The sequence below is a fragment of the Cyrtonyx montezumae genome, unplaced genomic scaffold (assembly GCF_038088225.1).
Source record: "Cyrtonyx montezumae isolate F1298 unplaced genomic scaffold, pur_monq_1.0 scaffold_0, whole genome shotgun sequence".
Classification (NCBI taxonomy): domain Eukaryota; kingdom Metazoa; phylum Chordata; class Aves; order Galliformes; family Odontophoridae; genus Cyrtonyx; species Cyrtonyx montezumae.
Genome location: NW_027071824.1, coordinates 26,707,013 through 26,733,371, shown reverse-complemented (window position 1 = coordinate 26,733,371; position 26,359 = coordinate 26,707,013). Strand labels below are relative to the sequence as shown.

General features: G+C 49.2%; 2 protein-coding genes and 1 long non-coding RNA gene across 3 annotated transcripts in view; 2 read left to right on the top strand and 1 right to left on the bottom strand.

Moving 5' to 3' along the window:
- Positions 1 to 7,414: 7,414 nt before the first annotated feature.
- Positions 7,415 to 15,171, bottom strand: DLL1 (delta like canonical Notch ligand 1). The gene is made up of 11 exons (XM_065730621.1): positions 14,614 to 15,171; positions 14,185 to 14,496; positions 14,014 to 14,074; positions 13,637 to 13,894; positions 11,392 to 11,452; positions 10,782 to 10,912; positions 10,487 to 10,656; positions 10,147 to 10,363; positions 8,668 to 9,460; positions 8,438 to 8,555; positions 7,415 to 8,049 (listed from the first exon to the last, which is right to left on the bottom strand). The coding sequence occupies exons 1-11, from the start codon at positions 14,671 to 14,673 to the stop codon at positions 8,044 to 8,046; spliced, it is 2,187 nt and encodes a 728-aa protein (XP_065586693.1). The 5' UTR covers positions 14,674 to 15,171; the 3' UTR covers positions 7,415 to 8,043.
- On the top strand, positions 13,147 to 13,980 carry LOC136045016 (uncharacterized). The gene is made up of 3 exons (XR_010621876.1): positions 13,147 to 13,224; positions 13,342 to 13,480; positions 13,699 to 13,980. It is a non-coding gene; the product is annotated as an uncharacterized LOC136045016 (long non-coding RNA).
- Positions 15,172 to 21,184: 6,013 nt separating the features above from the next.
- FAM120B (family with sequence similarity 120 member B) overlaps positions 21,185 to 26,359 on the top strand; it is a 46,746-nt gene continuing 41,571 nt past the window's right edge. The window contains exons 1-2 of the mRNA XM_065730676.1: positions 21,185 to 21,201; positions 24,308 to 25,353. Of these exons, the coding sequence (XP_065586748.1) occupies positions 24,334 to 25,353 (1,020 nt within the window). The 5' untranslated portion in view covers positions 21,185 to 21,201; positions 24,308 to 24,333. The remainder of the gene's footprint in view (positions 21,202 to 24,307; positions 25,354 to 26,359) is intronic.

Genomic DNA, 26,359 nt, shown 5'->3' with positions numbered 1-26,359 from the left:
TGTGTGTTTTCAGTTTATGAGCAATCAAAGATTAAGGAGCTTGCAGCCTGGAAGTGATAGCATGATACTGTTATCTGTAACATTATCTTCACATGAAGGAAAAACTGAGATCAGATAACAGAGTTTCTGAAAACAGTGAGGAAGCAAATCTCAACGCTTCAGTTCAGTCCTGTCCCTAAACCAGAATGAACCACTGTTTTGGTTAATTCTCTGTCTTACCTTTAGGGGTAATCTCAAACAGTTACTTTAAGAAGAAAGAGGCAAAGATTTTTAATGAACAGCGAGGACATCAACTAGCCTTGGGAGGGTATGTAACATATAATGTGTCCTGAGTAGTTAATGGTTAGATTGTGCTTCAGCATATTAGGATTTGCATGCTATTATTTATCCTCTCTGATGTAGCTGTAAAGATGTATGGATAAGAGCAACGACCCTTTTCTAAAGCCTGCTAAGCTCTTGAAACAGCATCAAAGTTCAGAGACACTAAACTCTGCTGGTGAACTCTGTAGTAGCTTCAAGTCCTCTAATTCTGTCCTTTTCCAGCAGTACAATTCTATTCACTGTTCCATACCTTACTATGTTCTCATTAAGTAAACTCTAGCATTTTTTCATGGTATAGAAACCTTTCTACACACATAGTCACCTCCGCTGTCAGTCTCCGAAATCTAGTCATTTTTTGACCCTACTTGTTTTGAACTGTAGAGATGGGAACTGACTCCAGCTTTCTGTCCATTTTATGATGCAAAAAGCAAAGCTAGGGCCATAGACTGCTGAAAAGGAGTCCTGGATGACCTACAGTGAGTATGCATTACTGTAAGAAATCCTAGTTCCATCTGAGTTAATACCAGCAACCCCAGTGACTTCAGGAGGGCCAAGACTGCTTCTGTGCCTAAACTTTTGTACTGAAGAGCAGGAGACCATAGTACTTGACATGTTGAAGTAGACTTAGATGCATTAGAAAATTAGATTGTTATATAAAAATTAATGATTTAATTATTAGCGTGTTTTCCATCACACTATTTTGTTTGCTTCTCTTGATTGCCTCAAGGCACAGAGCAGATGTTTTCACTGAGCTGTTCTCACTGACTTCTAAATTACTTAATCATTGCAAAATGGCAACAGTGGCAGCCTTTCTTATAACATTTAATCTCATCATTCCTCATACCCTTAAAAAATACTGCTTCAAGGCTAAATATACATGTCATTGGAACAACCAGTTCCAGGTACCTTGTATAAACACAAGAAAGAGATGGAGAAGTAAGGAGAGGGAGGGGAAAAAGAAGAAAAGAAAAGCAACGTGAAGAGTGAGAAAGCAAGACAGAGAGAAAAGCAAGGAAGGAAGCTTACTTCTGCACTTGAAAGCCATTATAGCTTGGATTTTCCTCAACTGCTGATGGCTTGAAACTGAAATAATAATTTAGCTTGACTCTTGAATCTGGTTTGCCTTAGAAATAATTGGGGAATCCTTTAATGAAGAAAGGGAAAAAATGCATTCCTCAAATGTCTGACAGTGGAATGTTACTGAAAACTTTTGATTTCTCCAAACAGAAAACCTATTAAAAAAAAAAAAAAGACAAGTCATTAATCAGTAACAGCTGTTCCCAGCACCTGTTATTTATTCCTGTCATTAACACTTCCTTTAGCATTTCTGACAAAAATGGGTATTTTCCTATCTGAACACACTGCTCTTTGGAACATCCTCAGTACTTGATGACTACCTTTGATCTACAAGGTGCATTTGTGAATTACCCCACTATGGTAATGCAGCTTTTCTTTGTCATTTACAGGCTCTTTTTTTATTCTGCCAATGCTAGAGTTCTACCTTCATCTCCTAGCTCTGCCTCTGACTCTCTGATGGACCCTCTGTGACAAATAGGGCCACTTCCTTGCAAGCATACAGGTGCCAAAAGTTTCTCAACCACCACAACTTCCCTATGCCTAATTCTTACTGAGGCAAATGGAAATTCAAAGGCTTACAAGCTGGAATTTGCATGCTACAGATGTTGAATGTTTTGGTGTTGGTTTTGTCTTTGAGCCTCCAGCTCACAGCAAGCCCTGCTGGGGTCCCCTGTGGAGCTGGCGAGGAGGTTCCTCACAGCACCCCTCTGGCTGGCCTCCTGCCCCTTCCCTTCCCAGCAAAAGAGGCTCACAGACCTCTTCTGGGATAGCAAAGGAAAGCAAGGGAGCTCAGAGAACAGTAAGCATTCTTCAGAGGCACCATTCCCTTATGCCCATTGCCTGCAGGCTTCTAGTGCCAAATTTTCGGGCTGGGTAGCCCTGTTTTCAATGACTGTACAAAACTCCTGTGCACAAGAAGTAAGCTTTGAGGGTCCAGACAGATACAGCAGATATGAAAATCTATCCATAAGTATTTATATATTTCTGCACATAGTTAAGCACATCAGCAGCAGGGAAAAAACGCAAGCATACCTGTAGCATTCGTGCTGTTTGTTGCTTTTTTCTTTTTCCACCTCTCTTTTTGCTTAATTAATCTCAGTGAAATCTGTTCTGTGCTTGTTTGTAGTTTAAACATTGAGATTTGCAGTGGTTTCCTACCACCATTAGATAATATTTTTCATCTGAAAGCCACTGCTTTTGTTTATGACTGCTGAAGTTGTGGCAACATTTCTGTTAGTCTTGGGTTTTATAACGTTGCTCTAGTTAAATGCATGCATGGGGTTGGAATTAGGAGAACATTGTTTCTTTAATATAGATAGATAAAGAAAGCAGTGTATTGTATTTATCAAAAGGAAATGTCAGCAGAACTTTATAGCCTGGTAATTAGATAACACAGATAAGTCTGCTGAGTTTGTGTGCTCACAACTGCCATTCCAGATAACACTTCCTGAAGAAAATTATAAGAACTTAAACAACATTACATGTTTTTCATGGTTCCTTTCTTGAAGCTGATATGGAAAATAAGAAAGAAAATTAAGATACAAGCTACAAGAAGCATGATACGTTGCCCTTCCACATACGTCTTTTGTTCTGAAGAGTTCAGCTTTGAGCAGGAGCACTGAGCATCTGACTTTCCAAAGACACTCCCAGCCACAGCAGTGGCAGCTGTGCCAGGCCATCACTGTTGTGGGCAATGGAGAATTCCACAACCCCTTTGATTCAGAACAAGGTAAAACCAGGCTGAAGCGAAGGGCTTACATTTTTCAGACAGGTGGCCTTTGTAAACACCCATGTTTGCATATATGGAAAATCTCATGAAGGAAAATCTCTTTGTGTCTTGAAAAGCAAAGCACGCTAGCAATAGGCAAATTATTTTGGAAGTGTTACTCAGAGCTGAGAATTGAAGGCCTCGTTCTCCTCTGCGCAGTTCTTATTTCAAATGCAGACGGAGTATTTCTACTTTGTTCCTCTTGAAAACTTTCTGGAGAGGTTATAAATGGTAAAGCACTAGCCTTGTACTCTAGGAGCTTATTTCTCATATGCTTTATGTCATATGTAATCAGCTGTTCCTGAGAATGCCAATTTTCCCTTGTGCAAGTTACAGTAAAAGTACTTTCTGACAAACGGTCGAACCATGCAATTTGCTTATCTTTGACACAGCCTTCCTTTTGCCACTAATGTGCTGCTTCTGAGGGACAGAAAATGGGGCAAGGGGCAGAACGTAGCTTCGAAAAGGTTCACCTACTAAAGCAAAATTGAAAGTAAAATATGCAACTTGTTAAAGAGGTACAATTCCCAGATTGATTCTATTTTTGAAAAGGAAAAAGGAAAGAAAGGAAAAGAAACAAGAATTTTTCAGTGAACTTTCTGTTTGCCGAGAAGCGCTTGCTTGTCATTTTGCTTTCTTGTTTCATGAAGAAAGTGAAACCCACAGGAGCTTTTCAAGTGGATATTCCAGTTTGCCATTACTGGAAAGCAACCTTACCACTGAAAATGTCCTTTTTAGAAATAACTTGAACTAGAAAGAACTTAAAAACCTTTTCTAACAGGTGAAAATTCTGGTTCAAAATGCTGACAAACCCTCTCCGATGCTGACACCACAGTGGTGCTGGCAGCTGGGCAAAGTGACTTTACAGTGTCTCCTGGCACCAAGAGCAGGCCAGAAGTTTCTCTTGCTCTATCCTTTCCCATGCAAAGCCCTTTCCCCTCACAAAGTTCATGTTTCATGTTGCGAAAGTGAACAGGGGACACCCCCTCCCAGCTCTTTTTCCTGCTCAGCCCTCAGTGTACTGGGAAATCACCCCGAAGAGATGCACACACTAAGCAACACATTGCATCAGCCAGTGCAACTTCAGCCTTCTCCAAGCAGATTTAGACCTGCTGCTCTACAGCAGCACAACTGTGCTTTGGAGAACGCAGTGGTGTAAAGCTGCTTTTACCAGTGCAGTTTAGATAAATAAACAAGGGAAGGGAATTCATTTGCCCTGATATACATGGCCTCTATTTTGACATCGCTGCACAGTGGCCATTCTGTTGATGGAGTTTTATACCAGGAGAAAGATCATCAGTCATATAAGCCCATGCATAGAGCACGCTTCTGCATAAACAATGCTACCCTGAGCAGCTGGCATGAGTCTGCACTGTCCCTACAGCTACCCCACAGCTGAGGCACCACATTCCTCTTCCAAGGACAAGGATCCTTGCTTAAGTGATGCTCTGGGTGCATCTTTGCTGGGAAACTAAATGGTTTCTTGTCCCTGGAGCACAGTTATCTGTGCTGTTTCATAGCTGCAGTCGTCCCTGCCGTGCTTTTTGTCTCTGTCTCCTGACAGGTAGCAGATTGCCAGGCCTTAGCAGCCACATGGAAGAAGAGCTCCACAGGAGGGAAGGGAGTCAAAAGGATCCCCATGAGCAGAGGGTGATGGCCCTTTGAGCTCTGATCTGCTTCCCACCTGAACTCTGCCTCATGGGGCATCTGTCCTATCACAGCAGCGGACCCTGTGCACTCAGAACACTGCAGCTGCATCCCTGGCAGGACGTCTCCATGCTGCCAGTATGGAACTCTCATCTCTTCCCTCAAATGATGGATGTTTCAATTGTAATAGGGGTCTTCATTTCATGCAAGCATCTCAAAGCACTTTACAAAAATAGCTCTCCATCTCACAGACAAGCAGCCCGACTTACGGAGGTAGGAAATAGCTTTGCTCACCTCGGAGGGTATTTTAACATTCTCCCCCAGCACAGTATCCTCTGAACTTCTCCTTGCCTGCACAACCAAGAGGCCCCTACTTTCCTAAGGCCCTGCAAAGATTAAGTGACCCAGGTCCAAGGTTGCACAGGAAGTCTGGAGGGAGCTCTGGAAATAGAAGGGGGCCCTCCTGGGTCCCTGGGCAGCGCCCTGACCACCAGACCATCCTTCCTCTCCCAAGGTCATGCATGGTGTCTGCAGCGGAGCCAGGAATAGTACCCAAGTTTCCTGACACCCAGGCCCTAATGCACAAAGTACAAATATCAATTTAAAGAGATGCATAAACACGCCTTGCAATTAAACCTAAGACTCTCTGTCTGAGCCCGCCACTTACTATATTTTGAAAGCAGTATGTGCCTCACTTCAAAAATCCCCTTCCACCAATCTGAGTGTCAAAGTGACAAATACCGTCCATGTCAGTTCTGCAGAAAAGCTTGCAGGATGCCACCACGCGCCACTGAGAAGCGTGTTTACAGGTAGGATGTAACCTGAGGGTGCCTTCTCCAATCCCCATCCCAGGGATGAGCCTTGGGGTGGGACAGACGTGGCTGGAGTGACCATGAGCTCTGCACTGTGTGAGCGCGTGCTGCAGCCCGGGGATGTGCTGCGTCAGGAGGGGCACACTGCCACGTGTCCCGGAGCTTGTTGGAGCCTTTCCAATAATTTTAATGGGCGTTGGATCAGGCCCTGAATTCTCAGCTGTCCCAGCTGAACGGCCTCCCCACACCAGCTCTCCTCTCTTTTTAATCTGAGGAGGCAGGAGACCCTGCCGACAGGGGAGTTCCTGCTGCTTTTGAGCAGCCCGTCAGCCTTCTCCTCACACACAGAGCCAGGCAGAGCAGAGCCCATGGCCACCCGTATGACTTCTGCACACTGCCTTTGTCATCTTTTTTGACCTCCAAAAGGACCGGGTGCTATGATGAGGAGTGAGGATCCATTTCTCCCCACTGCATGCCTCGGTCTGTTCACCACGAGTCCCAGTATACACATGCTTGTAAATACCGTTCACACCGTCACAGAACTTCATGTTGCTTCACGATATGAAGATACTTTGGGATAAATAAATAGGAAATACCTTGTGTTATTTTTGGGGAACTGAGTATATAGATCTTATCTAAGCGTTGGCTCAGTGAGAAGACCCTATAGACGGACAAGCCCCTGCAGTCAGTGTATGTTTTCTACTGACCCCATACAGAAGTACAGTTGTAGTTATTCTCACATTTTTATGTGCTAAAATAAGGCAAGCACATATTTCATTTATAGATCACCAGTTGCCATAATTGCTTGATTATGTGTGCTATCACATGCTTTTGCTTTTGGGATAGAATTCACCTCCACTGAATAGAATGGGAACAGACTATTTTCATCATCTCCTGTGAACTACAGGAGGTAACCAACAGTGACTGGGGTGGAATCCACTTTAATGGATAAAAAAATGAACTATTTTTCTATTTCTAGGTTTTCCATTTTTTTTCCTGAGTTGGAAGAACGCTTTGCACATTTCTGAAGGATCTCTGCTTCAGGTACAGCCTAAAGGAGCACTCAGTAGGGCAGACTAAACTGGGAAATGGACTGAGCATTCAGCACCAGGCCAGGCGATGGCTGACCCAGCATAATGGCAGCAGGCACCATGGGCAAAGTTGAAGCCAAAATTACAGCTGATACTTGAGGCAGATGTCACAGTCAGGAGAGCTGTGGCCATCAGCCAACTCTGCGTCCTCTTATCCTGGGCCATTCCCAGGCTGGAGTGACTTGGGAAGCTCACATCCCATGGGTAGGCACTAAGGATCAGAGCCAGTGGGCCTCAAACTCCCCCGGACTGCAGGCAAGTGTTTGAAGTTGCAGGAAACATAGAGCTGAGTCAGGACAAGCCCCGTGCCTGCATTGCAATGGAGCTCATTTGCATTGCTCCTCCTTGGGAAGTGATGCTGCGTTTGTATATATACAGTCCAACACGACTGAGCAAACATTACCCAAGGTTTTTTACAGATGTTTGTCTTTGGCTAAGAGAGAGCACAGCCACTGGGTCAATAGTTCAGAAAGTTAGGAGGGGAGAGTGGGGGCCTACACACAGCAAGTCGTTTCCCACTCTTTGTGGGGGACCTCGGTCCTATCCCACCTACCCACAAACTCCCAGCAATGTTGCAAGGTTCAGGCCAGTTCATCATCGGTTATGGAATAAACATAGCACTCTGGTTATCATCAATAATATTTATTTTGGAAAAATATTTTAAAAATGAATTTCTTCATTAACAAAACGGTAAAAAAAAACTCAAATAACATTTGCACAATATTCCATAAATACATTTATATACAAAAAAATATAGTCACATAGACCCGAAGTGCCTTTGTACATATTTACCAAAAAATTTAAATTATAAAAAAATGAACATCACAAAATACTCAAGCTTTACAATTATCATGAAAATATTTTTACAGATTCAAAAAAATAACACACCTTTTTCTCACCTAGTAAAAACACATTTTAGTATCAAAAAAGACAATAAAGGCAGTGTTTCTGTCTCTAATTCAAGAAAAGACTGGCTCATAAGAATCCAAAATATACACTTCAGGCAGTGCATGCTTCTTATGTAGTAATTAAGTCCATTCATTTAAATATATATAGAAAAGCAACTGACCATAGTGCAATGATAAAATTCATAAAAGGCAGTGCAACAGTAATCCTCGAACACAGACCCTTGCCTGGTGTCCATCTTGTTTCTTTATTTTGCAGTCACTTTGCTAACTTCAGTAGAGAACCAGCTCAAGCCTGAATTTAGTTTCTCAGCAGCAGTCAGTGAAGGAATCTAGCTCTCATTCCTCTTTCAGCAGCATTCATTGGGGCACGTCTCCTTTGAAATTGTTCTGAACAAAAGCTTTGCCGTATCACGTCTGTTTTACACCTGTTGAGAGAAAGCACAAGAAAAGACCAGAAGAAGTTAATAAAAAGAAAGCAGAGGACTGTGATGCTGCAGAGGGTCAGGACTTCACCTCAAGGCCAAGCAAAAGCAAGCTCTGCAGGAAGCATATGGATAAATGAGTCAGTAGGCCACAACTGCACTATAGTTATATCCCTGCCTGCAAAAGTCACCATCCCTGTAACACCCACAGGAGCTTATCTTAATCCCCAGCAAGTTCTGTCAACATCTGCAGTGCCACAGACTGAAGGTGGACACATTTCAGCAGGTACAGATGACTGTGGCAGCACGGAGAATGGTTTGGCTGCCCTGAGCTGCTCTGGATGGGGATCACATGCCAAGACTTGTCCGACTGCCAAGGTGGGATACTAACCTCAGTTGCTATGATGCACTCATCTTTCTCTTCTGATATGACGTACACCGACTGGTACTTTGTGTCCTTTGAAGTGGAATATACTGAATCTGGCCGTTTTCTTTCAGAAGTGTCACTACTGAAGACAAAAACAAACAATACAGATCAGACAGCTGTTGCTTAACGCTACCTTTAAGCAACACGCATCCTTCAGAGTAAAGCCACCCCCTGTGCTCGAGTAAGCACGATACCTTTTTAGCTGTACTGCGCTTTTCTCTTCTGCCTCTGAATCATAAGTTTCACACTTGGCTTCACATTTGCCATGCTCCTCTTTAACAGAGTCCTCGTTCTTGAGTTCATGCACCAAATTGTAATCCACTGATGGGTATCTAACTTTGTAGCCATTTTTATCAGAGTTATCGCTGTGAAAGTCTACTTTCTTATTCGTGTTTTTAATCTGAGTGGCACCGATGACACTTATGGAGATGTCCTTCTCGCGCTGGCAGTTAGCCAGGTTGTTCATGGTCTCTGTTTCACTCCTGCAGGCCTCGGGCTGGTGGTGCCTCTTCTGCACCTTCAGCCTGATGCAGACAACGATGGCAGCGCACCCCAGCAGCAGCATGAGGACCAGAATAATCCCGGCGCACACTGCGATCCACGGGAACTGGCTGTTCTGGCCCTCTGTGTACTTCTCGGTGAAGTCAACGATGACCGGTCCCTGAGGCGGCTCGGGGAGCAAGAACTGGCAGTTGAGGCCACCGTAGCCCCGGGCGCACTCACACACATAGCGGTTGCTCCTCTCGTGGCAGGTGGCCCCGTTGTGGCAGGGGTTGTGCTCGCATCTGCTCACTGGGGTGCTGCAGTTCTTCCCGTTGTATCCGGGGGGGCAGGTGCAGGAGTAGTCATTGACGCCGTCCTGGCAGGTCCCTCCATTGACGCAGGGGAACGAGGCACAGTCGTCCACGTTGTCGTCACAGTGTCTGCCAGTGAAGCCGGCCTGGCACTGGCATATGTAGGAGTTCCCCAGATCAACGCACTGGGCTCCTGCAAGATGTGAAGGGGACGAAGGCTGAGCGGTGTGTGCTCAGACCCTGCCCCCCAGTACACCCGAACTGCTGCTCCCAGGGTCGTTGTCACAACCCACGGCTGAGAAAAGCTTCCATTTTGGGAGGCTAGCTCCATCTCTGCCAAGTCTCAGCCACCACAAAACGTACACTTTTTTTCAAGGAAGGTATTTCACATCAAATTTTTCATTCAGCGTCCCATTCCCTTTTTGACATTTAATTTAGCTGGGGCTACGAAGCTAGTTCAGATCAGGTTCGCACCACAGTCTCACATTACAGAGTTACAGTGACAATGAATGAAGAGGACTGCGTTAAAGAAAGTTTTAAATGTTTTAATCGAAACAGGAAGATTGCAATTGCTGGGTTATAATTAATCGCACTTAGCGCTTGTGTGGCTTCAAAGAGTCTTAATAAATATAATCCTCCTTGCCCGTATGAATGAAGTTTCAGGCCAAGTCACCAAGCCACAGTAATCCCTTAAGAAAACACTATCTGAAGTAGTGACCCATAGCACATCATTCCTTTCTAAGTACACTTCCTCCACCGAGTCAACTACTGACATGACATGGTCCATGGTTTATCGCTGGGCCTTGTTATGGGCCCTACATCAGAAGCCAAAGTGGATGGTTTCCTTTTAGAGTGTCACCACAGTATGTTTGTCCTTACCATTAGCACAAGGGCTGGAACTGCAGTAATCGATTTTCTTTTCACAGTTGAACCCAGAATAACCCAGTGGGCAGCGGCAGCTGTATCCACCATCGGGGTTGTCGGTGCATCGCCCTCCATTGAAGCACGGTCCGTCAGCACAGGTCATTGCGCTCAGCTCACAGTTTTTACCATAGAAGCCCGGGGGGCAGGTACAGGAGTAGCTGTTCTCAAGATCCTGAAGGAAAGACACAATAAACGTTCAAAACATTTACCTGAAGTTGTTTTGAAATACAAAGAACTTCAAAAATAAGTAGAATTGACGTTAGCTCATCTGTTGGGGTTTCACACTGAAACTTACAGTGCAGCTTCCACCATTCTTGCAAGGGTTGGCATCACATTCGTTGATTTCTATCTCGCAGCTGGAGCCTGTGTACCCAGGTCGGCAAGAACAAGTGTAGCTCCCCTGACCAGTGTTGGTGCATGTGGCACCATTCTTGCATGGCTTGTGGTGCGTGCAGTAGTTCAGGTCTGAAAGATTTCAAAAAAAATGAAATAAAAAGAGAGATAAAACAGTCAAAATATGCATAGGCTGGAAATTGCTGCCTGCTTTCTGCATTTGGAGGGAGATGCACAGGCAAAGCCTGAGAACTTACCCTGGTTGCAGAAAAGACCACCCCAGCCTTCCTGGCAGTTGCACTGCCACGGCTGCTGACAGGTACCGTGCAGGCAGCCCGGGTATCGGATGCACTCATCGCAATACCGCCCCTGCCAACCCACTCTGCATCTAGGAAAAAAGAAAAAAAAAAAAGAAAAAAGTCAACAACAAAGTCTTGTCAGATTTAAGACTTCTCACATTTGGAAACCCTATCGCAAACTCTGCAAACACGCTGATGCCAGGGATCAAGTTTCCTGAAAGCCTTCAGTGATCCTTCATCTGAGAAAGTCACCGAGTCCAACTGCAGCATCAGCTTTCATCAGCCCCAGCTACTTCTTCCACTTCCTCAGATAGAGCTGTGGTTGCAGGTAGTTAATTTGTTTACTCTAGTAACAAACAGCCAAGCCTCACACACAGCGCCGTAAACTCATTAGGTTAATATTAATGGCCCTGATGTTTGACTTGTAGATTAATACCTTGATCTGGCATCACCTGGATTTCTTGAATTACTATCTAAGACGAAGAAAAGCCTTTAAACTGACCCTCTCAGGGCTGCTGTTTCCAAGCTAGAGACAAAGAAGGGAGGCAGGGGGGAGCAGAAAACTTACTTGCATTCCCCAGGTTTTTCGCAGAAGCCGTGCTGCTCGTCACACCCGGGCAAGCAAATCGCTGTGAACAGAGGAAGGAGGGAAGGGTTGAGCGCCAGGGCCCACCGCCTCCCCTTGCAGAGAGCACCCTGTGGGTGGGGGGCCGGGCAGTTAATAGCAGCTGAGTTAATCTCTGGAGCCTGCAGGAGTATTGATCTCGCCTGGTAGCCGGGCACTTTACTTATCGCCAAGGATGAGCATTCTTCTTAATACAGTTGCACACAGACAAAAGAAGGCTCACAATTGCTGCCTTCCCTGCAGCCCCTCGCCCCCCTTCCCTTCCCAGCGAGGGTCAGAAGTCCTTTTTTCCAATTCTATGCACACAGCTCCACCTCTTAATATCCCCCGAAAGTGTGTGTGCAGATAAGAGTGGACAGCTGGTGTGCAGGGTGCCAGTGCAAGACAGCTGCTCTATTGTCTATTCTCTCCCAGCAGCTGCCCCGCTGCAACAATACCCCCGGCCCCGGAGCCAATGGGGCCGGTGCCGGCGGCCGGGCAGCCTATCCCTGCCCACGGCTAATCTATGGCACGCGCGTGATTTCGCTGCAAAAACTTTTTTTCTTATTCAAATAAATAAGTCTAAAGTTCTTCCTCCCTCCTCCCCCCCGCTCGGAGCAGGGGCGGGCAGCTCCGGGCATGGTGAGGAGGTAAGCGGGCCAGCGGGAGGGAGGAGAGGGGAGGGAGAAAGGGACTTCTGCTCATTACTTTGCCTGGTTATGGAACTCATTAAGCAGGCACTGCAAAGTTTTAATTCAACAAAGCCAGCCGGAGACAATGGCATGCAAGGGGAAGGCGGGGAAGGGGGGGGGGAGAAGGGGGGGGGAGGGGGAAAGAAAGAATCGGTGCTGATAATCAGATCGCCTCAAAGTTGGAAAGAATGGAGCCGGGGGCAAGGAGACGGGAAGCAATCTGCCACTGGGAGCTCGGCTCGGCAACGGGAAAACATTCTTTTCGCATGCACACATAAACACAGCTCGGGCGCCTGGCGCTGCCGCGTCCTCTGCGCGGAGATGGGCAGCGCCGGGCCGGGCGGTGGGCACAGAGCGCTGCGCAGGCATCCCGAGTGCTGACAGCACCGAAAGGGCTCGTTATCAAAGGGCTTCCTCTCACCCCACCCCCTGACACAGCCGCGACAGTCACTTTTGATCATGGAAAAGCTTCCAGTTTCTATTTAAAATGCTAGCAAAGGAAACGAAAGCTCTTTTGCTGCTGCTTATTGTGCAACAGCGCAACACGAACTGCTGCAAGCATCCTAGCAGCCACGAGTGAGCAGTTGGGCTGGGCGATAGCAGCTCAGCCGGGATCACGGTGCTTTATGGACTGTGACTGTTCTCTCCCTGCCTGCCTGGAGGGCTCACCCGGTGTCATCTGCCAGCACGCCTCGGCGTGCACAGAATGCCACCACGCAGCGCAGTGCGAGCTGAGTGTCTGTCTCTCTGTACACAGCTGTGTATCTTCAGAGGGCTCCTCTTGTAAAAACAGCAGTACCTGGCATCCCTGACCAGCTGTCCCTCTGGGATCTGCTCGCTGCCCCAGCTTTCCCTGCTGTACTGATACACCGCACTGCTCAGCAACTTCAAGCTCGGGCTCACTCAGAACTCACATGCCACGGCCCACTCCTGCTGGTAGCAATGATCATGGCAATGCTACTGGAGAGCAATGGGGAAGAAGCTGCATGTTTTGGTGGCCCCGGTTGCACTCCCCCTGGCAGTGGCATTCTGTGAGTGTCCCAGAGGAGAAATACGCAGCCTGGAGGCCACATGTTGGATATCCCACTGCTCTTTCCAATGCAAGGTGGGAAGAAATCAGGCCTCAGCAATCCTGTGGGGATGCTGCCAAAGCCAATTCACAGAATCATAGGATCGTTTCAGTTGGAAGGGACCTTTAAAGGTCATCTAGTCCAACTCCCAGGTCCTCTCCTGAAGCCGCATGCCCGCAGATGGGATACATCCCCAAGCAACTGTTGAGCGTGTTACCATCAGATTAGTAACTGAGCAAGAGGACAATGTTGGCGCTGTCATTTTGTTAGCCTGAGACGTGGCTGCTTGAGGTAACTTTCTGTGCTAATACTGAGGACTACCTATGCCCCACGTGGGTGAAGCCTGCACCCAGCAACCCGCACACCTGCCTGGTCTCCTTTCCGTGGAGCCTGAGGTTAGAGAAACACCCCCCCAGAGAGCTCAAGGGGCACAAGGCAGACACTCACGCTCAGTGCAGTACTGGCCCTTCCAGCCTGGGTTGCAGACCTTCTCGCCCCGCTCTCCACAGGTGAAGTGACCGAAGGCGTCGTCGCGGGGCCGGCAGAAGACAGAGCAGCCTTCCCCGTAGTAGTGCTCATCACACACAAAGCGATAGGAGTACTTGAGGTCGGTGCGGCCGCTGCTGTGCAGGTCCTGGGACCACTCCTCGCCCACTGCCAGGTGCCTCTGGGTGGCCAGGCGGCTGATGAGGCGCTCGGGGTTTTCTGCATGAGAGCGGACAGACGAGGGATGAGAGAGCCCGAAGTGGGCAGGGCATGGGGGAGATGCTCAGCGGGAGGGAAGTACGGGGAGAAGGGAGCGCGGGGAGGGCTGGGGTGCGTACCTGTGGTGAGGTCGTCGGGTGAGTCGGTGTGCAGAGCCTCGATGATGAGCGAGAAGGTGCCCTAGGGAAAGAAGGAGCGCAGGCAGCAGTGAGGGCGGGCACGGCCGGGGGGCAGCGCCGCGCCCACAGCCCGCGAAGGTTCCCCCCTCCACCCCCCGCCCCAACACTTACGGGCCAGGTGAAGCCGAAGGGGAAGCGGATGGGGTTGCTGAAGGCGGGGTCGGCACCGCCCGCGCCGTCGGGGACGCTGAAGGAGTTGGCTCCGAGGACGGGGGTGATGGCGCTGCCGTAGGTGCAGGGCGGCTCGGGGGAGACGCTGGCCTGGTAGTGCTTGAGGCACACGCGGAAGAAGGTCTTGCAGTCGCACTGCTGCAGCCCGGCGCCTCCGGGGCCGCCCCCCCGGCAGCAGTTGCGGTTGCTGAGCAGCCCCTTCTTATTGACAAACTCCTGCAGCTTCAGCTCGAACACCCCGGAGCCGTCGACCTGCCGAGGACAGCGGCCGTCAGCCCGCGGAGCGGCCCCTGAGCGCCGGGCAGCAACCGGTGTCCCTCCCCGCTCCCCCCCGGCCGGGCCCGTCGTGGGACGGCGGGCGGCACATACCTGGCAGCGGCACAGCAGCGCCGAGAGGAGGGCGAGCGACAGCAGGAAGCGGCCTCCCATGGCGGAGGGGCAGCGCTCGCGTTCCTGCCCCTGTCTTCGTGGGGGGAAAGGAAGAGTGTCTCTCGGGGAGAGGGGTAAGAACGGAGGGGCCACAGCCGCCCGCCCCGCAGAGCCGAAGGGGGTAGCGTCCCGTCTCCTGCTTTCAGGAGGGTCTCTGACTGTTATCCCCCCTACCGACACCTCTAGGTGCGGCCCGGCGGCGGCTGACAGCTCTTTCGGATGGCGAAAGGAAAAGAAAGAAAGAGGTAAAAAAAAAAAAAAAGTTTTAAGATTAATCTGCTAAACTCTTTTTCTTGCCCAATCCACGGTGCTCCTCCTCTTCTCCAGGAAGAAAATAAAAATAAAAAAAAAAATTAAAAAATGAAACAAAAGCAACTTAATTCCCAACGGAGGCAGAGAAGAGGCTTCCCAAGGAAGGTCACAAATCGGCGCTCTCGAAATCCCTCCGCAGAGGCAGCGCGGGACGGGGCGGCTGCGGCGATAATTCCCGGAGCGGTGCGGGGCACTGCGCTGCTCTGGGCGGCTGCGCTCGCCCTGCGCACGTCGGGGCTGGAAGGTGTCAAAGCGGCGGCGGCAGCGGGTCACGTTGGAGCCTTGATCCTTTTTTTCTTTCTCTTTTCTTTTTATTGTTTTTATTATTATTATTTTAATTGCAAAAAGAAGCTCCCGCTCGTTCGTTGTTGTGGGCTGACTTTTGTTTTGAGAGGAATCCCAGCCAACACAAATAAGCTCGTGTCTCAATAGCGGCGCACGGAGCGTGTCCGGGTGTGCTCCTGCGGGGGGGCAGGGGGTGCCCGCTCTGCGCCGCGGCCCCGCGGCTCTCTCCGAGGGTGAACGCGAAGGATCTGCCTCTCCGTGGGCGCCGGCCTCCCTTATATCCCGCCGGCCGCCCGCATGCCTAATGAGATGCAAATGAGCAGCCCCCCAATCTGGCTGGAGCTGTCACAAAGGAGCCACTTTTCCAAACCCTCCTCTCAATGGATCGCCAAATGGTCAGTGAGCTGTAAAATGTGCAACCCTCCTCCCCCTCCCCTCCGCGCTCACAAAACGTGCTCATTTACATTCCTACAAATTCGGGAACCGCAAGAATCCCCCTTCTGCTACGGGGAGAGGGCGGCACCCCCTCCGCACCGGGCAGCGGCCCCGGCACCGCCGCCGCCACTGCCCCGCGAAGCGCCTCGGAGACCGCGGCCGCCGAGGGGCTCCGCGGAGCCGGGGGCGGTGGGCGGCAGCGAGCAGCGGCGGGGGGAACCCGATCCCTTTCCGTTCACACCACGTTTCCCCCGGCGTCGGCGAGATGGGTGGGAGCTGGGAGCGAACAGCGCGACCCGGAGTCGGGTTTGCCCGTCCCCGCGCTCCGCTCGCAGCCCACGTCCCGGCAGCGGAGAGGTGACCCGAGGGGTCCCGGCGGTGCCCGCTGCCCCCCCACACACATACACACACATACAGCCGTCTCCGGGAGCGCCGCTGGCAGCAGTGAACGGGGGCTGCTGGGGTTACGGGACCCGTCCCCACGAGCACCGCCGCCGGGAAGAGCTCCCCGCTCCTCCCGGGTCCCGCACCCCTCTATGATTATTATCATCATCGCCAACAACCTCGGCCTCTCTCTCCCTCCCTCTCTCTCTCTCTCCTTTTTTTTTTTTTCCCCTGCTTCAGCTTAGTAAAAAGTGAGTTTGGTGTGTGTCGTTCGCGTGGCTGTCATTAAGGCCGTTTGTTATTGTGTGAGGGCTGAATCAGTTAGCTCTTTGTGCTCTCAGCTGTATGGTAATGTAGACAGCACCTGCTCCCTGCACAATGCGAGGGAGAGAAAGAGCTCCCCTCGGCGCACGCTGCTGCCTCTACAACAATGTCCGCACATTTTTTTAAAGAAATCCCTTCCAGCACTTCCCCGCTCCGTGGAGAAAAAAAAAAAAAAAACTTTACCCTAACCGTCACCTTATTATTTTTTTACATATCCATCAGACACTAGAACTTTTGTTTCGATCGTAAAAACATCGCGAGGAGTTCGGTGGCGAAGAGATAGAGGGGTAGGGATGATTTCCTTTTGAGCAACTCCACTAATGACGGATGCGATCGGGGATAAAAGTTTGCGGGCGGCTCTGGCACGGGGTCCGCCACTTTGTCGGGCCCTCTGCGAAACACCTTCGGCCGCGGGTTCATTAGGATGCAAGGTGTAACTGTCTCCCTAAATGTCGCTTTAATTGTAACAGATCATTTCAGCGCAGATTAAGCTGGTGTGCGAAAGGAGAGGATTTGGCTACAATAACCTCACTGTAGGTATGCCGTGCTCAAAGCCTTATTATGGCGACTTTATTGGGTGGGAACGTGCATTTGCATGGCAAAATGTGACTTTCATTGAAGCAGATGTCTTGATCACAAATTACGTTACAATGCGCTAGGAACAACAACAAAAAAATCTTAAAGACTTCTTAAAGTCAAAGCATTGGGTAATACCAATTAAAAGAAAATCGCTAATGAGCCCATTCAGCCCCGTTCACTGCCTGCTCCCTGGTCCGCCGCTGCCCACGAGGCTGTGCCCACGGGACCCAAGGGGCACTGCCTTCTCTCCTGCAAACCCAGCTCCGCTCCAGAGAGCCACCTGCACCAGGTACCCGAGGAGAAGGCTTTTCTCCTCCGTCCCGGTGCTCACAGGCTGCACTGTGCCGGAATGTTTGCGTTTCCCCGTGCCCGGCCCGAGGATGCGGCCGTGGGCGAGCGGGGCCGTGCCCGGCGGCGGTACACTGAGCGCGGCTGCTGCGTCCCCAACCGCACATTGCTTTTGCCACCTAGCGACAGTGCTACTCCGCCAACTTGGCTGCGGCGTTGTCCTCGGGAAAGGGAAGGAAAGAGAAAACAAAAACAAAACAAAACAAGACCAAAAAAAAAAACAAAAAAAAAAACCCAACACTCAGATCCCTCCGTATCGGGTTTACCGAGCGAGTGGGGCGGAGAGGTGGCAATATCTGAGATTCGAGGGCGGATGGATCTGCCAAGGATCGCCACGGATCTTTTAGCCTAGGAGAGGTGTAGAAAGTTGGTCCGTGAGCATCCCCTTGCTTAAGAAAGTGGAAATAAAAAGTTCCACGCGCGAGGGCTTTCACCCGGCAAATAAAAAAAGCGCCGTAAAACCGTGCCCCCGAATCGCGACCACCCCCCCTCGGCACCGGGTATTTGTTAAACTGACGTGGCACAGATTTCTCGATTACCGCTGCTGAGCGTGACTGAAAGGCGCCGTGAGAGCCGGCAGGATCCTGCCCACGGCGCTCATTCTTCTCCGGCTTAATTTATGCCACGCGATTCTGTATTGGGGAAATCAAGCAGAAAGCTCCTTTTTCTGCTTTTTTCCCCCCTCTCCCTCTCTCTTTCAGATGCCGGGCTAACGGGGAGACTGTTTAACTTAAGTGTTTCTATAGGAGGCTGTTGTAGTTTAACTCCTGCCCACCAGTAGCTGAGGCGAACAAAGGAGGGACTCGAGGTCTAACTATTCATCCATTCTCTGCACTTTAATTTTCATTGATTTTGAAGACAAGGGGAGTCCTTAGGGATTCTCGCTGAAGGGGGATGACACGCCTTTAGACGCGATCAGCCCCCCAGCCAGCCATCTGCTCCCAACCAAATGGCGTTTTTTCGCTCCCAACCGCGTGTCTCCGCACCCCGCTCCCCCGGGCCGCCCCCGCGGAGGTGCGCGCTCGCGGGGATACCCCCACCCCCCCACAACCCTCCCGGCCGGGGAGGGTGGGATGCCGCGCTCCCTCGTGGATTGCGCTCCCCTCATTCAGCAAACCGGAGGATGGGAAAAAGTCACTGCAAAGCGGGGAGGGGGGAGCTGAGAACGAAGGCCTCCCTCCCGATCCTGCCTTCTTCCCGGGGCGGGGGGCCGCGGGCATATGGCGAACGGTGCCTACGTGTGGAGCTATGTGTAGCCGAGTGTGCATAATATTTTAATTAGCCCCCCGGCCCCTACGGAGGCATGCGTGAGGCCGCAGCCCCGCGTCACCTGTCCCGGGCATCCCGGTCCTCCCCAGGGCCGGGCGCTGGCACCACGCTGCCCCGGGGCGGTGCTCGGCCGCCGCCGGACCCCGCGCACGGTGCCCCGGGGCCGCGCCTGCCGTGTGCGGGAGGGGATTACGGAGTTCTGCATGTAGGTTAGCCCAAAGTTGCAAAGGCATGTGCTGATTAGAATAAGAAAGGGCAGTCGCGTGGCTCAGCTGGCACACAGCGAGGCCAGATGATAGATAAGCAGCTCCGGGCCTTCCCTTCCCCCCCCTCCCCCCCCCCAGCCCCCTTTTTCAAATCGCAAATCATCTGCTCCGGCCCTATCCTCGCCCCTCATTTCCATGACAATGCCCGTGTGTTTACCTGTGATCCCAGGACCGGCGGGGCATTCCTTTGTCTCCCGAAGCGATTACCGCAGCCAGCTGCTCTCCAACCCATCCCCGGGCAAATCCCGAAGTGGCCCCTATGCGTGTTTTACCGATGGCACACGAGGAGAAAGCGAATCCCCCTCCCCTCCACCCCCCGTTCCTCTCGTGTTTATTTGGGTTCGCTCCCTGGTTCGTCTCCGACGGGATTTCGCTCGTGGGAAACCGCGAGGGATAAAACTGGCCGCTCTTGTGTGAGTGTGAGTTTCCCAAAACGGGTTGGGGATGCACATCCCTATAGGGGCGCACTGAGGGAAGCGGGAAGCAGCGCCTGCTCTGAGGCTTCGGGGACCCCTCACTGGGCTCCCCGGCTCTTCCCTATGCCTCAGGCTCTCCCCAGGAAAGATGCCTTCTCCAGGATGCCCAGCCTGCACGAAGGCCCGCTTCCCAGCAACCCACCCATCTGCTGAAATCTCCCACGTCGTCTCTGCAGAAGGGATGTGGGGACAAATTACTGCACCCGCTTGGATGCAGCTCAGCCCCACTGCCACAGAAGCAGTCTCTTTCTCCTTTTTAACCCCACACTTGATCCCCATCCCAGGAACCAGGAACTGTATGAGGAGCACCCACAGTGCCTTCCGATCTGAGGCACCCTCTGGTAGGCAGGACAAACCTGCAGCCCCCGTAGGGCTGGACCAGGCCTGCCCTGGTGTTGAGGCCATGGAATGGGAGGTGTGAGCCGGCTCACATCATGCACACAGGGAAACAAACACCTTATAGTACTCAGAAAAGTGCACTGCACTTCAGCATTGAGAATAGAAACGCTCCTCTCAGTAGCAATTCTTAGTGCATTCACCATTACATATAGGGAAACCCCCTCTTCATTTTTATTTTTTTTCCCCCAGGCTTTATTTAAATATCATCATTTTAAGCCAGAATCCCAAAGAGTGGTTGCAAAGTGCTCCCCCAGCCCTGCTCCTGCCTGCAGCCCACGCAGCGTGCCGCTGTACTGTACCATGTTTCATGAATGAGGAGTTTTTCTGTCCCCTGCGCCCCCCCCCCCCTCCCCCCCCCACTCGTGCACACATTGTGCGCTGGCTGCAGTGCAGAACCTGCTGCTAATAAACCTTGGGGGTCAGGGGGGCAACAGTTTGGTCATATGTTCGCAGGGCTCTGTGAGCCACTTCCAATTTGTGTTGTTTTTATTTCTTCCCGCATCTCTGTGTGGGGAGAGGGCTCTGCAGAAGGTGATTATGAGGCAGAGGATGGTTAAGGGGCGGGCCGTGCTTTGGAAACGCTCTCCGCTTCTCTCAGAGCATCTGCCCGGAGACGAACAGATGTGGGCACCTGCGGTGACAGGCCACATATGCTCCGTCCTATTCACAGGCATTCAGACACAGCCACAATGGCCAGGCTTTGTGCGTGCCGAGCCACCAAATATATTAATCTGCGCTCCCCAGAGCAACACTCCGGTTAATTTTTCCCTGGCAATAACATCAGATCTCAGCCTTCCTCATTCCCCTCCTTCGCCTGAGAACATGTGGAGCTATCCGGGTCCCACCTGTTGGCTGCAGGCAGAGATGGGCCTGCAGCAGGGACACGGGGCTCCCCATTCACCCCAAGCACAGCAAACCCACACGCCCCACACAGCCCACCCCCACACAAAGCCCCAGGGGTCACTTTGTTGATCAGACCCGACTGTTTCTCCCCCCAAACATGGGTCAATGAGCTGCGCAGCCGCAAAATGACAAAAATCTCGTTTGCAAGGCTGAGATTCGTTATTCTATTTCATTTTCTTCTATTTATTTATTTTATTTATTTATTTATTTCTTATTTTTTCTCCGGATCACTTTGGCACAGCGCCCTACGTCATCACACCCCTCATCCCCCCCCACTCTCCTTCCCTCACGCTGCCCGGGTTTGTTTTGGGGCACAATGATCCCTTCAGCACCATTGTGCCCGTACAATGCAGGGGGACACCAGGCCGCGGACGAACTCGAGATCCTCCGCCCCCCCTCCAGGCCGCCATTGTGATGCGAATGCGCCCACTGCAGCCGGCGGGCGGCTCACGGCCCCGCGGCCTTCACACCCGCACCCCCTTCGGCCTGGCCCTGCCGCTGCGCGCATGCGCGGTCCCGCCCTCGGAGAAGCGGAAGCGCCTGCTCGGGTCAGTGCTGGGGGTGGGTGCCGTGCGGTGCTTTGGGGTTGGGGGGTTGTGAGCGGGGTCCCGCTCCATGCTGGCGGTACCACCTCGTCCGGGACGCTCCCCGTGTCCACCGAGGCCGCGGCCGGGGCGGTGCGAGGGAGCGGGAAGCGGAGGGCTGTGTTCGTGGGGCTGCCGCAGCCCTGTGCTGTGTGCGGGCACGGTGTTCTGCGGGCATAGTGCGCGTGTCGTAGTGGCTGACAAAGGCCGTGGGTGGTGTTTTCTCACCAGGGATCATCAGAATCTTTGGGCCTGTATGTCACTCAGAAGGAAACATTACTATTTTGGGTCATGGAGCAGTTTTTTTCTTCCCTTAGTAGCTTTGTAACTAAGATCCTGTTTTGACCTGCGACGTCTGTCTTACAAAAGTAACAAGCATCCAGCCTTAGTTCATCAGCTGTACAGAATGTGTGTGTTTTCCTCCTTTGAGGAACTTAGAATTCCAGCATGAGGTGTTGTTGTCCTACTTTGGGAACTGGACTACGGTGATCTCCAGAGGTCCCTCCCCACCCCTGTGACTCCTCCAATTGAGAAGCACTCAAGACAGAATGTTTGACACTGGTGAACTAGAGTGTTCTCCTTAGCGTGGAGGTTTCTGTTTAATAGTAGAACAGGGCAGGCAGAAGAACATACAATCCTTATTTATTTTTTTTTTTCATGATGTTTTCAGTAAGCATAGAAACACTAGGTTGGAAAGGACCTACGAGATTATCTGGCCCAGCCATCCTATCACCATCCCTACCCACTAAGCTACTAAATCATATCCCTTAGCACTTGAAATGGCAGTAGCAACTGATATTCTTGTTTATATGCTTGTCTGTTAACTTTCTCTTGGTTCAAGTACGCCATTACTGGTTATGGATATTTTTCTTATCTGCATCATAAACTTCTGCGAGATCTTAAGCAAGAACTTGCATGAATTCTCAGGTAAGAATATCTTCAGAAACAGATGTCAGAAGGTGAAGAAAATGGCTTTTTTCAATTGAGTATGGCATTGTATATGATGATGAGCTAGTGAGGAGTTCACCACACTTCTTGCTCTAGCTGTGTAACTGCTGGGGACAGAGCCTGAACTGAATCATAAATTTTGCTTGGACACAGTACTTTACTACAGAAGTAAGACCTGACATGGCTTTTTGCATCTGCACAGTGAGTTTGAAAGGTGAAGATCTTCACACCCGTTGCTAGGTCTTTATGGAAAGTGATAAAAAGGGATAACCTACCAGGACCCAAATCATTTGTAATCAGAAGTGTGTCTTTCCTAGAAAGCAAATGGCTGGAGTTTTAAGGGCATACAGTGGAAGTAGCATCACAGAGAAAGTGATGCCCTACCTTGCAGCAATGTATGTGATTCACACCTGTTTCATTCTATAACAGTGATGTCTTTTGTATACTCCCAGACTTATTACATTTGTGTATTTCATATTGCGTTAAAGAGAACGGCATTCAGAAACTATATCTGAAAGGTATTTAAATATTTAAAACTTCAAGGGGGAAGAACTCCAAAATACCCTTAACATTTTCAATCACAGTACTTCTCAATTTTTCCTCTATTTTTCTTCTTCTGTAAACCACAGGCACGTTTATTGCAGTCATAGAGTTGTTAAAATTGGAAAAGACTTCTTTTATCTGGTCCAACTGTCCACCTTCCACCACTATTGCCCACTAAACCATGTCTCTAAGTACTGCATCTACCCTTTCCCGAAACACCTCCTGAGAAAGGGACTCCACTGCTTCCCTGGGCAGCCTGTTTCAATGTAGTAATGTAGTGCTACGAACATGGCTTGTGGCTGACATGTCGGAGCAGCCTGAATAACAAAACAAAAATTGTTCCTGATTAATTAAAACAGAGTGAACATCCTCACTGTGTAACCTGAAGAAGGATTCAGCTTTTAAGTAAAATCAACGTAAAAGCAAAACAGATCTTTTTGAGAATGAAGAATAAAGCAGTGCTCATTAAGAAAGTCAGCATTGTTACTTCAGAGTTCTCATTGCAAAGTCCTTGAAGACCGCATTGTGGTGAAGAGCACATCTCATGTCAAAGCTGTGCCAGAATTATATGCATTGAGATTTCTAGAAACAAAGGAGAGGTCATCAATGGTTCTAACTTTATCCCGCAGTTCTTTTTATGGAATACATAAAAAGAAGTAAGTTGGTTTATTTAGCATTGCCAAATAAAGTTCTGCCACGGAAGTTGGAGACTGTGCTTCATTCTTTTGGGTAGAAACTAGAACAGTTCCATTTTTAATTATTTAATTTCTAGCTGGTGCTTGTATGTGTGTCTTTGAAAATTGGTGGATTCAAAATTGCTGTCCGTGTTAGAAATCACATTTAATAATGTACTATGGCTGACAGTCAGATTTGTAGATTTACAAACTATAGGTAACTCTGAGGTTCTTTAAACCTATCTTAAAAGTTGATATGTCTTCAAATGTCAGCATGGTAAAATGAATCAGAAAGTAAATCCAAAGCAAACTGACTGTACCAATAATGTCAGGGTATTGCAATTGGTGCCGCATTGAAGGAGTATTGCCTGCAAACACTGGCAGCAGCTGACCAGTTTGACTGGTGAAGGTACACGGCCAATTTCTAAAGTTATTCAGTAATTTTTTCATCTGGCTGCAAGATGTTAATATACTTTCAGTGTGAAAATCAAGCCATTAATTCATGTGTGGCATGGTGCCAAGTGAGAATGTTATAAGGCTTTTAATTACAGAATCACAGAATCGTAGGGGTTGGAAGGGACTTCCTGAGATTATCAAGTCCATCCGCCTGCCAAAGCAGCTCCCTAGACCAGGTTGCATGGGTAGGCATTCAGGCAGGTCTTGAATGTCTCCAGAGAAGGAGACTCCACCACCTCTCTGCACAGCCAGAGGTAAAACAAATCGGCAATATGTTCGGTTGGTGATGGGAAGAAAACTAGGTTTGGCACTTTAAAGGCCAGGTTAAAGAGCAAGCTATTAGCAAAGGCAGAGAAATATTGTTCAATTTTCAAGCTGTTTTTTTTTTTTTATTGTAGCATTTCTCAAAACTGCATTTTGAAACTCTCTTTTTATTTTTCTCCTTTCAGTCTGCTGCAAGCTTCAGAAATCAACCATGGGCATTAAAGGCTTGCAGGGGTTTGTGACAAGAGTTTGCCCTGATGCATGCAGAACAGTAGATCTGAAAGAGCTGGCAGAAAAACACCGCGTTGATCATCCAGATGTCCTGCCTGTTATTGTAGTAGATGCCATGAGTTGTGTTCGACGCTGGTACACACCAGAGTCCTGGGTGTGTGGCGGCCAGTGGCGAGAGTACCTTACCGTTTTAGAGAACTTTATTGAAGCTTTTAAAGCAGCTGGTATCGAACTGGTGTTTTACTTTGATGGAGTAGTCGAAGAGAAAAAGAGAGACGAGTGGATCAAACGGAGGCAGCAGAATAACAAGGAAATAGCCAACCTATTTCAGTTTATCAAGACTCACAGGAAACAGCCAGGGAGGGAAATGTTCGTTCTTCCCTCAGCTTTGCCTACTTTTACACGGTTTGCCCTAAAGTCACTTGGTCAAAAGACAGTGTGCACATTGCAAGAGGCAGACTTTGAGGTGGCTGCATATGGTTTGCAACATAACTGCATGGGAATTCTTGGTCAAGATAGTGACTACCTCATCTATAATACATCTCCCTATTTTTCCATTGAGAAGCTCTGCTTGGACAGACTAGTCACTGTTATGTACTCCAGAGAAGATCTTTGCCGTGCACTGGGTCTTAGTATGATGCACCTTCCTCTCTTTGCTTGCTTGCTTGGCAATGATGTTGTTCCAGAAAACCTGCTGGAAGGCTTTTGGCATAAGTGTTTAGTCACCTGTCCTTCCAGGAATAAGAGCTATAACAGAAGAGCAAGCATACTTTTCGCTGTAGCAAACTATATCTCCAAAATTCCATGCTCGTACAGCAGCCTGAAACACTTGGAAGAGATGCTACCTTTGGGATCAGAAAAGACTTTACTTCATAGAGGAATGGAGTCCTATCTTTTGCCAGGGCAGCAGTCTCCGTGGATTCCTCCCAATGCAGGAAATGTCAAAACGTTCTCATGTCAAGAAGACACAGCCATGTGTCGAGATAAGGAAATCTTTCAGGTACTTTTTTAAAGCTTAATGGTCACTTCACTGTCACGACTACTTAGTGAAAGCTGGTACTGAGTACACTGAACCTATGTATTTAAATTTGCTCGAGCCATGATTAGGACCATGATATATGTAATGCTCAGGTAAAGTGCAGCACATTTTAATTAAGTTGTTCCTCTCTTTTTTCAAGTATCAGACAGATCACATAATGGGAAGCGGCACATGTATGGGCCCACAGCTGGGCAAAGAGATGTACTTTCCATGTACTGTACAATGGAATGACTTGCTTTTTGCTTAGAGAACCCACAGGTCAGATACAGCTGGTTAACAGTCTGCTTGGCGGTGCCTAGCACAGGCAAAGTACGAAAGGGGAGCTGAGCTGAGAATGCAGAAGTTGAAACTGCTGTCATGGAGGAGTTGGAAAAGCTTCCAATAAACCTATACTTCATGATTTTAGGACCATGCTAATTACTGTTCAGATACGTTGTCCATGGATGAACCAAAAGCAGTGGCCTGTTAATCCTTAAAGGGCAGATCTGCATGAAGAAGTTTCACTTACGGCTCCCCACAGGGGCAGAGATGCACTGGTGTTGGCTTGTGAAGAGGTACCATCCACAGATTGGATCTATTAACTCGGGCTAATAGATTAACTACCTGGCTAGTAGAATACTGCTGCCAAGGCATACACTGATCTTTACACCAACTGGGCTACATTGCATCAGGGTCTATATAACAGTAAGCTTAGTGTATAACTGCAAATTCATGGCAATTGAGAAGTTGTATTTAAGTTTAATTTTTAAAAAGTCTAAAGGAGATGGTAACTATTACTGTTACTCCCTGTTTTGTTAGGTATGTAGAGGCTTCAAAGAGATTTTTTTTGTCTGTTTCTTACTTAATTTCCTTTAAAACTGTTTTTCTGTTTCCTCATTATATTACTCTCGTGTAATCCTGTAACGTACATCTTCCTTTTCAAAAAGACTCCAAACATTTAAATTAAAACCTATGCAATGCTCATTTC